This window comes from Diprion similis, chromosome 11, assembly GCF_021155765.1.
Source record: "Diprion similis isolate iyDipSimi1 chromosome 11, iyDipSimi1.1, whole genome shotgun sequence".
Lineage (NCBI taxonomy): Eukaryota > Metazoa > Arthropoda > Insecta > Hymenoptera > Diprionidae > Diprion > Diprion similis.
Window position 1 is genome coordinate 6,721,386 of NC_060115.1, and position 15,192 is coordinate 6,736,577.

The 15,192-nt window shown below is 37.0% G+C and overlaps 1 protein-coding gene across 1 annotated transcript in view; it reads left to right on the forward strand.

The window, feature by feature from the left end:
• LOC124412484 (tyrosine-protein kinase Btk29A) overlaps positions 1-15,192 on the forward strand; it is a 144,680-nt gene that overhangs the window by 3,784 nt on the left and 125,704 nt on the right. The window contains exon 3 of the mRNA XM_046892380.1: positions 3,926-4,184. Coding sequence (XP_046748336.1) covers positions 3,926-4,184 — 259 coding nt within the window. The remainder of the gene's footprint in view (positions 1-3,925; positions 4,185-15,192) is intronic.

The window sequence follows — 15,192 nt, forward strand, 5'->3', positions numbered from 1 at the left end:
ATATCTAGTTTTGATAAACAGAATGAATTATTCACGATTTCGTTAGAAAACATGGGGGGAAATCGGAAGGAGTCGGGAAATTATTTCTCGAGTTGATTGAAAGCCGTGAAAAAAGTGTGCAGGTTTATAAATTTTTACCGAGGTATAATAATATTCATTTTAAATAATTGTTTATTCGTCGAATTTTTGTCATAATTCAATCCCCGTGGACAATTACATTTTTTGCTATTGATATAACGAGTTACTAAAAAAATTGTTACAAGAAAAAAAATTCATTCCTGTCAAGAGTATTGAAAAAAAAAACGTTTCTTTTCACTCCACAAAATTCATAGAGACACAGCCATTATATGTATTATATATATATATATATATATGCCTGCGTATCGTCATTTTTTCTTCCCTTCTTCCGCTTCCATCCCTCGAGAAATCCGCATCCCGGTTTTAGGAGTTTAAGGTACCCGTATAATACCGATTGGAAAAAGGATTTACGAGATCATGAAAGACCTTAGATCGCTCTTATCGCATCATTGGGGAATTTCATTCGCGAAATTTTCAAAGTCGTTACTACCATGTTTTACGCTCGTCTTCGTGCGATTGATAGGAAAAAATAGATGTTACTTTAGTCTGAGAGAAATTCGATAGATCAAGAAGAATTCCACTGTTCGTACTACTTCAGGATTTATCAGGTGTAAAGTCTTTGTAACAAAGTTATTGAAGAATAGAAGTTGAAACGCACACATGCAAGAAAAGTATAAAAACAAAGTTTAACTTGGGTCGAATTTTTGCATGAGGAAAAAAAAATAATATCACTCCTTAACGTGTATGGAATAAAAAAATTTCGCCCTAGATCGAGAAGTTTATATATATACTAAACACTTTCCGATGATCTTATAATTTATAGATCAAATAATGTCGATTGTAAAATAATGAAATATTCTTACATTCTGCGCTTCTGTTTACCAATTAGTTGCACCCTCTTTATTTTCATGCGCAACGCCGTTTATTGTCAGATTAATTATTAATTTTTATTCCCTAAATAATCGCTAACCAATTAATCTGCAAAGTAATTAAGAAGAAGCCGTTTGCTCGTTCCTTTGTGCAAATTACTCACGTATTTATGTACCTACTTTCTCATTGCACTTATATACATATATATGTATACATTATACATATACATTCATGACGCCCACGCCGCGTGACTTAAACGAATCTAACACCCCCACCATGCCTCAGCGAGTGTAGAAATGTCTAATGAGACGCGACAATTAGTGAGTTTTGTTCCATCATCTTTGACGCAAGTATATATAGATAATTACTATCCGATTAAATATCCGCTCATTTTGTGCGTAATACGTGTCATGTGAATTTTTCATTGTTACATTTATTTTCTATTCACATTCATCGGAGAATTTATATTTACAATATTGATATAAAAAAGGAAACCAAATGATATATCTAGTTTGTTAAATAAAATTTAATAAGGCTAAATAATAATCGATTAAAAAATAAAATCCATTTGTTCAATTTTTATTATACAGAGCTTGCAATATTACGGCACAGAAATTGTGTTACTGTACGAACGTGACAAATGAGAACGCTTATTAGTCGGCCAGCAGGCGCAAAGAATCGCCTGTATATAAACGAGCACACGTCCGATTCAATACCGGAAGGATGAAGGACTTTCTGCGCTATCATTAAGGACATTTTTGACCAAGGGTTCGCCCTAAGCGATTCTACGGGATTCGTATACGTGACCAAGAGGAGGGAACGGAGTGTCGAGTTGCTGTCCGATTCGCGGAAGGATAGGGAAAAAAATTTACGAGACGCGGGGGGTAGGAAAGCCGCACGCGGAAGTCCGGTTTATCAGACAGGACACGTAACTGATGATATTTACAGACGACGGAAAGCACCGACGAGCGATATGATGGCCCGTTTAACCCCAACGAACATCGCGATCCGATGACCAGGAATGTCCCAACTCGGGTTTCAGGACCGCGATTCGATCTAATTTTGCGTTTTTGGGATGAGAAAAAAAAAAGAAATTTATATTTCGTGGAAATGGCACGTTTTTATTACCGTTTTTTGTATCGTCTAGTTCAAAGTTCACGAAATAACGCGAGGAGCTTGTGACAGTTGATTTGACGTTCGAAGAAGCTTCGAAAATATTTTTATCCATATCGCTGTGTAATTTTATATTATTCTTAGTTTTGGTCGTACACATATTATGTTCGGAAGTCGTTCCTGATTGCAATTAACGGGCTAACGCGTCTCGCGTTTAATTAAAGAGTGAGATCGGAGAAAAACTAAAAGGAGACCAAAAGTGAATAGCAAAAAAAAAATAATAATAATAAAAATTGTGTATATATCTGTAGTATATTGGCGAAAACGTCGATATAAAAAGAGAGGGAGAGAGAGAGAGACAGAGAGCGAGAAATCACGGTATTCGAGAAACGTAATGGCTGGGAAGGCGATAAAAATATATAATAATATCAATAACGTAGCGTTCCTCGATCGGACGGTCGCCTCGAAGTCTTTTATCCACCTGCTGACGACAGTCGCGGTACTTTTCTTTGGGGGGAAATCAATCTTCGAGTTATAACCCGACCCCCCAGTTATTACAGATATCGAGCAATTGAAGAGGGGAATTAAAAAAGGCTGTAAGTGCGTGCAAACAAAGCTGTTTTTTCTTCATTGTGTTTGTGGTTGTTCGTTTGTGGATTTTATTTTATTTTTATTTATTGCCAAGTTATATATATTATTTTCCAAGTGGCACTTACAGTCTTTTTTAATTCTTCTCTTCAATTATATCTCGCTGAGTTTCGTGATATTAATTGACTGCAATCGGAAAATATATATACCTAGTATACAAAACTTAATTGCATTAATATTATACATTGTTATATTAGATTATACTTTATTCATATAACAGATGTGTGTTTGTTGATAGGAAATACTCGCTATAGTTATTAATACAGTTCAACTTTATAAAACTCTTTACTTATTCATACAAATTCGATTATCTCATTCTATAAGGGTGTGAAATCTGTGAAAATATTTAACTAATTCACAACAAATTTTACAATAATTTTATTTCTTTACTTTCCATAATAGAGATTAATTATTTTCTCTATTTATGACTCGTTTAAAAGTTGTTTCCATCATTTAGTTAACGAAGATATGGTTGGCCAAAAATCGATACTTTTCGTAAGCTGCAAAGATATCTTTACAGATACAAAAAAACAAAAAAACAAAAAAACAAAAAAAAAAACATACCTTAGAATTATAAACAAAAGTTTACGTTACATTTAGCGATGCCTTCGTTTTAAATCGCTTAAAAATTGTTTTGATTTCATTCTGCGACGGCTTATTTTAGCCACAAGAATATAACATTCTTTAGGAAAAATTTGAGACAGATTTAATTTTCTCAATAATTAATTCAATATTGCCATTTATCGATGATGATCTCTTATACCGATGTAACGTTGTAAAATTGAATATTGATCGATGCCGAAATGGTAGATAATAATAAAAAAAAAAATTTTTAAAAACAACAAAAACAGATTGAAAAAATGTTTCGCCAAGTTCAAATTTTGTGAAAAATATATGTCTTCGTAATAAAATGATACATCGGGTAGGAATCTGACTAGTTTTTTTACAATCTTGAAGCGGTCGACAGGAAGCAGCGTCTGAATTTATGAGCTTTTGTTTATAATTTCATTGTCTTCCGTTCATCGTAGTTTCAAAGAGATTTCCGCACTTGACGAGTATAAAAATTTAACAAACAATAAAAAAGCAGCAAAAAGCGTTGATTTTTAGCCTCCCTACATCCTCGATTCGCGTTTGTTATTCTTTTCTGAAACCTCCCTTCCAACTCCGCACGTATTCTATAACAGATTTTAAAATTTGCCTCATTTTGGAAACGCAGCGACGCAAGGAGCGGGGCCGGATCGCGGTCGAGAGTGTCCACGTGGTCGAGACGGCCCAACTCGGAGGTGGAGTTGCCGACGCTGCCGCCGGCGAAGCGGGGAACGCGGGTGGCGGGGGTGGTGGGGGTGGCGGGGGTGGCGTACCTCCGGGGCTGCCCTTCCAGGTCGGGTACAGAGAAGCTGGGCAGGAGTACACCCTCTACCTCCTCGCCGCCCGAGACCAGGACCGAGCCGATTGGATACAAACCATACGAGCGGGTGAGTCTCGACGAGAATTATTATTATTTAATTGTAATCAAGCCACCCTTATTTCTGTAATCTACCTTTTACCGGTGGATACTAGGGTGGTTTTTATTTTCAACTTATTCGAATTTTGACTCGTCGAATCGAATCCTTCGAAGCACAGATCTCTGTCTCAATCCTAAACCCTCGAGCCATCGCTTTGGAATTTGCTGTTTAAAATACACACGTTTTTGCTAGACTTTCGGGATACCTTTCGCGTCGCAAGAGCAATTGTTTGCAAAAAAAGATCCGCTGCTGTGAGAAATCAGTGAGCATCGATTCTAACGTTCAATGAAAACGTCAGCGTCGACTATGGATCATTCTACGTCAGCTAAACCCAATTAGAATTAGAATTTTTTGTGAGTTTCGTATCAGCGGAGAATTGACGTGAAATGCTCCGTCGACGATGCTGGTATTTTTATCGAATAGCGCCGTCATTGCCGATTGATTTCTTACGCTTGCAGATTTTTTCAAATGGTTGGTCCCACGATCAAATATTACGTGTTACGTACTAGAGGTTGAGTAAAAATGGACGTGTTTTAAACAGCAAATTTGACAGACTTTGCGAGAGGGCTTTTCTCGGACACCAAAACATCGACGCATATATTAAAGAATCATAAATTTATCATCTTTTCTCACCAATAGATGAGCATAAATTTAATCTTCCAATAGCGAGAAAGTATACTTTTACATAACAAATTTTCCTTGTAATTTCAAAAAAACATTTAAACCGTTATCGTGACGATATTAATTTTGCGTAGGTCGAATTCCTAGCTAAGCGTTAAAAGAAAAAAAAAAGAAAGAAAGGAAAAAATAAAATAAAATGAAATTCTTCTTAGTATGAATACCGATTAATCGTCGTTCTCGACGATACGTATTATCTTCCTTCCCATCCTGTTTCTCTGCGCCCCGTTTCGTCCTACAGCATAGGCGTTGCACCTCGAACCTACCTGCTCGTTATCGGATTTGCCGCTGCGATGAGCGGATCGAATTTGTGTCAAGTTCGCTGGCGCGTAGAGCCGAGTGAACGATTAAACTCGTGACTTTTATCGGACGATTGAGTATAAACGCCGATAATTCGTTACTGTCAAGCCTCAATTCGTTCGAGGTGCTGGGATGCAAGCTTCTAGTTGACGTTGAGAAGTTTCGTAGTTACTTGCCTACCCTGTCCCATTATATACCTAGAGGTGTAGATAGAAATATGTGAAGGAATCGTCAAGCTAGGGGATGAGGAACATGGCCACTCGTAGACAAAAGTTTTTACATCAGTTCGAAAAAGTATTTATATTTAAAAAAAAAAGTTGATTTTCATATCCGCCACCCTCGTGCGTATAATAAGGAAAAATTGTGCAAACAAGGATCAACTTTTAGATGGGATATTGCTCGTGCCTGTAGTTAATTTATAGTATAAAATATAGGAATATTGCATAACTTGGACCTGTTCCTTCGTTCAAGTCGATTAACTTGATGTGTATGTATGTATATGTATATTACACGTATATTGTTGTATACCGTTCTATTTGCAACACCATAAATTTTACCAATTTTCTCTCTTGTTTTCCAAAGTAGTTTGTCCCCGCCACGATTTTAATAAGCTGAAACTTTCCTCTCAAAGGCTGCGGGGTTTCCGTATGCATGTATACGTGTATATAATAGGTACACTTACAACGTCTACGTCACATCCTACAACTTAGAAGTTGTGATCCGAGTTTGGTTTTCTAATTTTTTTTTATTACGTTAATTAAATTTGGCATATTGTGTTGAATTTTTTGCAAATCAAACGCAAATGTCACCGTTGAAGATCGACCAAGTCGATTATTTTTTATGTAGTGCATTTACGCAGATGATTACGTAACGTATTACATACTCTACACACTTACCGTAAAAGCTTTTGATACCACGAGGTACGTAAGCCTGAATGTTTTAAATTAAAGTTCAATTAATTTCCCGTAAACGAGAATTGAAATATTCTCTTTGCCTTCTATAATTCGGTTTGAAATCCTATTTTATCTACCAAATGCAAGCGTGCAGATCAATTCATACGCACGTATTTACGTTTATATGAATATATATAATACAGCGCGAGGGATGTTTTTATTTTAAACTTTTGTACGTGAAATAAAAACGCACAAACAAACGAACAAACAAATTTGTTTGAAAGGCTTTTCGAATTGCCAAAGTTTCCTGTTTGTATATATATATATATATATATATATCGTGCGGATGAAAGAGCTTTTTGTAATAACAATAACAATAATAATAATAATGTATTGACTGAGTAATTTCCCGGGTTTTCTATCCTCATACCGACGCAGCCGTCTGGAAAACAACGTCATCGGTGACGATATACCTAATATAATGTCCAAGGTTTAAGGTTAATCTAAAATTTGAGGAAAGAGTCGCGTTGCTCGGTTATTTCGAACTTATTTATCTTAGCTCCGTATATGGTGTCGAGGGAATTTCTGACGTGTATATTGTGTGGCTACCGCATGGACTTCCTCCTTCTTCCTTTCTCCTTCCCTTCTCAATCTTATTCCTACCCTCTTCTTCCTTCATCTTTCTTCCTTTTTCCTCGAAGAGGAATCGCCATTTTCCCCTCAGAACCGGGTAAACGATGAAATACTGCATCTTTATCGAGTCGCTACTTCCACTTCTGAAGGGCGTAATACTATAATACACTTTCTCTTTAGCCTTTTCTGCTATTTTCCTTTATTTTCTTTTCCCTTCATTTCTCTCCTCAGCCTGCCGCACCCTCGGCTTTTCCTCTTGTCTACCTACCTACTGTATTATCAAGCTCCATCACCCTGACACTGACGTATTTCGGTTGTGCACGCGCCTCTTTGTATACTTAACGACAGTTTTGTACTGAATTTTAGATAACTCCTTCCGCCATGGGCGTTAAAATTTTTTTCCTTACCCTTCTGAAGAAAGAAAGAGTAAAAAAGACGAAATACAAAATACGACGTCTCAGCTTTTTACGAAATACTTATATACACGATTTTCACTCGAGTTATATACAGTGGAAACTATCTTACATACGCAGACATTTTCAATGTTGAAAATATTATATAATTTATTATTTAAAAGAGTTCATGGAAAACTCGTGGTCGTGGTCTATTGTTATCGATTCTTTCTTACTAAATTAAAGAAAAAAATTTATGAAATTTCAATATGAATATTAAAAGGTCGCTCGAAAAGATCTAAAGAAATGCACCAAAAAATTGAAAAAAAATTATGAGCGACCTTTCAAAATTCAAATTTTGAACTGAAATTTTTGGGAACTTATTTTTTTTTTGTCTATAAAATTATACCGTAACGAGAAAAAAAAATAAAAAATCGATTTTTGACGATTTCTAAATATGTATGCACGCCTTAGTATACTTCCGCAATTTTACACGTATGCGCACATTGACGAAACACGCCGTGGCACGTAAGGTAATTGGACGCGGCTTGACCTGACCTGATTTTTTATTTTACATATTTGTTTTCCTCGACGCCGCTGTCATATTTTTCCATTACACATATACCTGCTCGATCACTTCACAAATTTTATAAACAAAAAGTTGGAAAGTAGGTTACGACACCCTGACAATTTGCGTTAAAGGAGAAAATGAAACAAATAAATAAATAAATAATTAAAACACTGTCGCAAACATTAAACCACGTAAAATTGAAGGAATTATTATTGCGACGTTGCAGCTAATGATAATTTGGATGACACGCATGGTTTGAAAAAAAAATCCTTATAATTATTACGCGTCGGTGAAAAATCATCGATTCATTTTTGCGAGGCAACCTTTTACAACGCTTGTTCATTTCGACAAACCATTAATTCACCCTCACTCGACCCTAAAACCCTAAAACCGCGAAATTTCGGCTAATCGTCGACTCGCTTCCTTTGGGGGAAGCATTCATTCCCAGGGGATATACAGAACCGCGTCAATGCGCTCTCACCGTCTTTTGGCGCGAAGAGGCGATGGATTTTTATAGCATCCCTTCGGAGCGAGGAGAAGAGAAAATTAAAATAAGACTAAAATTAAATCTCCACCATTTTGTTTTCACCGCTTCAAATTCCAATGAAATCTTTTCTCTAATTCTTTTTTCCTCTTTTTACAAACAACTTTTTTGGCACTGCATAGGTTTTCTTTTTTATATTTCTTATTATAATGTACATACACTTTTTTGTATTGATTTACACTTTCTAGAATCTTGTTGTTAGTCGTACAATCTAATCCTAAATTTGAAAAAAGCAGTATCCATAAACTCGGTCGGTCACAAAATTGAATACCTTTTTCTCTTTGATTGAAACATTTCTTATTCGTCAATTTACGCGCGCGATATGAACGTAGTAATTTTGAACCCTGTCTGCTGCGAAAAAGTTTCATACAATTCCCGTTTCAAAATCCGATAATTACTGTTGCACTTTGGTGGCTTAGCCGAAACAGGTTCATATAAACAATTAACAAAAATTTAAGAAAATGTTGTAAATTTCTCCGAGCAGAGTTGAATTCTCGTTCTTTGAATTTTTTACATCGGTATATATACATATATATATATATATATATATATATATATGTATATATAATTTAGTGATTTTGCAAAATGCAATCTTGGATGATACTCTGCCTCCGTTATTCCTTTGTTCGCGCATTTACAACACAACACCAGGAATTTGGAATCCTTTCTATGGGGGCGAAGCGAAGGTACAAATTTAGCTACATTCTGCCAGCATGGCGGTGGTGGAAAACCGCTGTAAAATCCTCTTTCCTCCCTCGAAATCTCTCGTTGCCCAGTTTAATCTGCTATCAAAGCAGCTTCGACGTTGCCCGTAGGTACTTTCTGCGCTGTACGCTACCAGAAAACGTTATTTCGGTTATACAAAGACCGTTTCACTCCCACCAGTTGAAAACCCATGGATTATGTGTCTCTGTATATCTAGTCCGCAAATATCAACCATCTAGGGAATTAAACTACCCTTATCATACACCGAAAACTTATCCCATTGTCAACTAATTGTAAATAATTTCACAGACGCTTGAAAAATTATTCAAGGAAGAAAAAGAAATGATTTACGTAGAAAAATTTGCTCGACTTCTTATATTGCATACATATTTGACATTTCGTTTCTGCGGTTTAATTTTTACTCAGGATCGTGTAAAACTTTGGAAAACAGGAGAAAGCGGGGTGGGGGGGGGGGGGTGAAAGTGAAGCATCGTTTTTTACTTCACTGCGAGTGGAATTACGGGAAGAAACGATTGAAGTGAAATCGGATAAAGTAAGGATAGCCGTGAGGGTTGTTTCGCATAAGTTCCTCGCGACGGTCGCAACTATTGGATCTGCGATAGATATTAGGTATATATATGTATAGAACGAGGGTGTCTTATAACGTTTGTTTATCTTACGTTGGATGATTCTAGTGAGATTTCTCTGCCTTATCGTTGGATATAGACAGATATAGAGAGACGACGCGCCCGATTTTGGTAAGAAGTCAATAAGTTACAGATATAGGAATGGCAGAGACGTAGGAAAAGGATCTCGACGATTCAAACTCCTCTTACTTATTCGATAATATACCTACAAGTATATCCGAGTTGTTGAACTCCTAGCCGGCAGTTATGCGTACGTATATGTGAATGTTGTATCGAAAACTGTACACCACCACCACCACCACTACCACCACCCCGTGATCGGATTCTCGATCGTACCTACGTATGTAGGTATATGTATTTACAGATATGTACCCACTCGTGTATGAAAAGAAGGTCGAATAGCCGACGTCGAAAGCTCCGACAATCTTGCAAAGGTATGACCCAGTCCCCTCGATATTTACGATTCATATTCGGCCCGCACCGTCGAAGCTTTTACAAACACTTGAGAACAATCCTCGATGTATTTGGAAAGTGGTTATATTTTATATAGAAAAATCTTGCCTCGCATAAACACGCGTAATACGTACAAGGGACGACAAATTGCCTGGGGATAGAAAAAATACATCGCTTGGCGAAATTCTCTGCGATATAAAAATGATAAAAAAAAAAAAAAAAAAAGGAAGAAAATTCGTAGAGAAATGGAGTGGAGGATATTATAATGTAATTTTCGAATCTGATTTAACTAGAAAAAATTAATTACCGTAAAACGAAGCTTTTCTAATCAATTATAAATTCAAGCTTAATTAACTCTCGGCTTAGTTCACTTTCGCTAAGTTTTATACCCGGCTCACGGTGAAAATGCTCGTGAAAACTTGATAAATCAGGGTGGCTGCGGGACCGGCGTTATTTAAGGCGTCTCCGTTCACCCGGAATCAAGGGTTTGGTAAAGTGAATACTTTAATACCACTAAAGTACGGTTTTAATGGTATAAGTTGCGAAAATAATTCCGTATATCAAGTTTTCTATAATTTTATAATATCTCTCGGGTAAATTGAGTCTGCAAAATCAAGCGAACCGGCCACCGAGAGAAGTTTCGAGCTGCTGCTGCTGCTGATGCTGCTGGGTTTTCAGAGCTTTTCGCGTTGTCGTATAAGGTCGGAAATTATAATCTCTCTTCGAGCTTCCGGATATATGTACAGAAAGGGGTCGTCAAATATAAACGAGACGTAAAGTGAAACGATTGACCGGCTTTTCTGCTGCGGCTAATATCGCTCATGTTAAAAACATATTCTAGAGAATCGTTTTTCAGTTCAAAGCTTTCGCGAAGCTTCTTTTCCCCAATTTACTAAATCAATCCAAAACTTTTAGTGCTCCTGCTGACACATTTTTTTTTTTTTTCTAACCGTGTATGTATGAATAAAAGTCACTGCAGCGGTTCATGAAGAAAAACTTTCATGCTGAAGCTTTTTTTCTATCTGCACAATGTTTGTAAAAATAAATTTACGCAGATTATGACTACGCGTTGTAATATAATATATTGAACCGTCATACAGGAGTTGTAGTTGGAACTTTGACACCCATCCATCCATCAATCCATCCATCCATCCATCCATCCATCCATCCATCCATCCATCCATCCATCCACCCATCTCTTCGTCAAAGCTTTCCAGGATATCCAGTATAGACACTAAACATATACGTAGATACCTGAGGTCGTATCGTATCTCTTTGCTAACGGATGTTGCTCTCGCGTCTGCGACACGAGATCTCTTCGCTTCTTCGTGTGCCTCGGTGAGCTTCTCCTTTTTCTCATCCCATCCGAAAGATACGTCGCATCGTCGTTTGCCGAGCGCGGTTAAGTGCAGCCCATTACAGCGACGAGATGGACGACGTGTTCTCTTTCTTATTTCCTTCTTCCCCACCTTCTTATCATTTTTCTGCTCTTCTTTTCTCTTTATATTCTTCTTCTCTCGCGCCTTTAGCGTTCGGTTAGGTGGGGGTCAAAATCCCTTGACGAACCAAAAGTCGACTGACCGAAAACCCGAAAATAAGTATAACGAATGATCAGCGTACCACCCGGCAGAATTAAATGAACTGTTTTCACGAAAATTCATTTAACCGAATGATCTTTTATTCGAAAAAGTATTTTAAGTAAAGTCTGCATTCCGAATGAACAAAGCACAAAATTTTGAAGATATAGAAAAATGAAAGGTCCGAAATTAAAAATTTATAACGGCTAATATTTCGAACAGCCAAAAAACCAAAAACATTATCCGTCATATTTCCAAGTTCTTAACTTTCGGTAATTCGATTTTCGGGATTTTGCTCTTTCATATTTTTGTACTCCCTCCCCTACCCTTCCGTTCGGTTGCTACGACAGGCCATCCATTGTGTATGTATATATATATATATATATATATCAATTCAAAGGTGCAAAATTTATTCGTCGTATAAAAGTTTACGTTGGGAATTACTGTAGGTATGCTTTACGACTCGGTTGTTATACGGCTTCTCTCGATTCAACCTTTCATCAAAATCCGCTACCCCAACTTTTACTTGGCAATTTCACCCTCATGCCGCCTACTCGTTATACTAATTCTCGCACATTTAAATATCGCGAAAAGGGACGATAGCAATTATTATACGAAGGGTAGTCTGCAATCCGCCCCTCACTTATACCGACCTTACAATTAACCCTTCGAGGGGCAAACCTATTTCCTCGATTATTTCGCGGCGTTAAAGAAACATCGTGGTTTGTACACTCGTCCGTTTAAACATCTCAAAGAAATTCGTTTATCACTTTCGCTGTATAAGTTAGATTCGATTAATCATTTCTTCTTGGTTCGCAAGTTTTTTCTTTCACCCCTTTTTTTTCCCCCGCCTCCCTCACACTTCTTATTTATCCCAACGCTGCGTTAGGCGTGTGAACGAAACGAAACTGTCCATTATCGAAACTCGATCCGATACAGGTTTGAGGTCGAACAATAAAAGAGGGAAAACGAAAAAGAAACACTCGATCGATTGGATGGAAAAACCGCATAGCTTGCTCTATTCTTGATGGTAAATTTGAGATAAATTGTATGTTTATATATATATAGCTTTAAACTTCCCAAGACACAGAAGTCGACCTTTTTAAATCCCTTTTTGAGCTGCGTAATATTTGCAATAGGTGGCGTAAAGTACATGGTATACGCTGTATATACGCTTGCAAAGAAAAAAAAAAAAAAAAAAAAAAAATCACTAATAAAGTAGCGCATAAACGTGGAGCGGGAGAGAATGTAAAGGAGTCTCTGTCCTCGGAGTTTTTTCTCCAGCGACGCATAGCATTATCCGGTAAAGTAACACGTTGTACAACGTTTGTGGAAGCAGAGGAAGGAAAAAAATAAGAAGAAAACTAAGACGAAGCAGTTATATAGAGGAAAAGAAAATGAAAATGAAAACCCACCATCGTACAGTATTTTAGATTCATAAAAACTCCTAAATCTTCCCTCGCTTTTTATTCACCCTCCCTCCCTCCCGCTGCACCGTCGCTACACAAGGTTTCGCGGTTTTCTAACGATCGTAAATCACGCTCTCTTCAAAGGAGGCATGCGCAAGAAAAGCACGTACGAGTTGGCACGTGAAAAAAAGATTGCAAGCTCTTTTTCAAGAGTCGCTTTCCCACCGCCGACTCCCATCTATATTATACATATGGGGCATTCCACCCCAAATCAGTAAACGGTTGACCATGATCACTTTTCAATTTCACCAAGGATTTATTCCACGTTGGTACGATATCTGAAAAGCTTCGAAAAATAACTTTCAACTTGTTTTTAATCACTCGTCTTTACTCTATGATATATATCTATATATTTTTTTTCTTATCTCAAATCCGTCTCAAAAACACCAAAATTGATTTTTATGAAACATTTTCACGCTAGGTTCAGAGTGAAATTTTTTTTTTGTTCCTTTATCATTTTTTCCATTTTTGTAATGGTTTTTTTTTCTATTTTCATACCTCTTAAAAATTTTATTGTAATATATTATTTACACACGCGCATAGCTACTCACATAATTCAACCCGAAACCGAGCGATGATTAAACCAAAACTCCGCGCTTTCTCGGGGTTCGTTTTATATACCTTTATACTATTATCATAAGACCCGAATGGACCGTTTACCAAGCCTCAACCGACACACCGAATTACACATTATATTATATTATATATATTAAACGGAGGTATGTATATATGTACAGACGATCGTTTAACTTCACCCTCATCCAGATTCTGCGGCTTCGTTCTCAAAGTCTTTTACACACAAATTGGTCCCGGAAATTGAGTTCCCAAATTCGCGCATTCACCATCTTCGAAATTCCACCTCTTTCTTCACTAATCCTTTTTTCACTTGCTATTATCAAATTAGACTCGACATTGATGGTCAAAAAATTATCCTGCTTTTCAATTTAGACAATTTTATTCTCTATGATTTTAAAATTTTCGGACATAAAATTGGTTTATTTTCGCAAAGCAAAATAGAAGATTACTTTCACAACAACGTTTCTAAACACATTTTTTCGCGGACAAGTTCGATACTGATTAACCGATTTTGCTTCAAATCAAAAGGACCAGATGATAAAAATTCTATCATTTTTCCTCGGCATGTAGCAGAACCAAAAATCGATCACAGACGCGGATGATCATTTGAAAACAGTTGGATGCGATTTTCCGTAACCTGAGACCATAAAAAACTTTGAAACATCGTGAAAATTCGAGTCATCATTTTGAGGATGATATTAATCAAGATTTTCCTGCAACTTCCCTTCTTTTATCAATCTTTATACAGGGTGTCCAGTATTCATGGAAATTATGGAATCAGAGAATTCTTAGGGAATTTTATATCGTATCTGGAATATAATAATTTTTATCCTAGGTTCATAAAAATTTAACCATTTGGTGAGAAAAAAAAACTAAAAATTTCTTTCAACTTTTAGGCAATGGTTACGAACGAAGCCCTGATTTCTTAAAAATTGTATTCCGAATTCTTACTAATTCATCTCAAAACGAGCTGTGCTCTAGTCAAATATAGAATATTCTTGTTCGTTTGACTATTGTATGTTTCATTTATTGTGTACACGATAAGAAACTGGATACATAATGATTCTTGTCTGGAAACTCTGGAATTCTCAGGGAATTACGTTTCCCCACAAATAACTTTATACTCTGTTATATAGAAACGTTGTAAAAGTCTAAACCCCCCCCCACCCATTCGGGTAGACATATTATCTTCTCGTTCGGAGGGTAAAATCGGGCGAGAATCCGATGAGCTTAATGCGTGTAACCAGCATTCGAAGTTGGTGAGGTTCTTGCCGCCTACTTGCCTACTCTAAATACAAATCTCCGTTCCAGCTCGTTGTTGGATGTTCCTCGCTAACGAGCAATTACCGACGAACGACTCCCTCCGTAGACTTTTGAGGTTGCTTGTCGCGCTTCTCCGCGCGCTTATTATGCCTACTTAAGTCGAAGTTCCCGCAGCCCACGTGCTGCTATATAATCAACGGTGAAGTGATCACCCTGTCGGGTTATACGGCGAAGCAAAAAAAAATAAAAATGAATAAGAAGGTTCGTGCGGACTGAC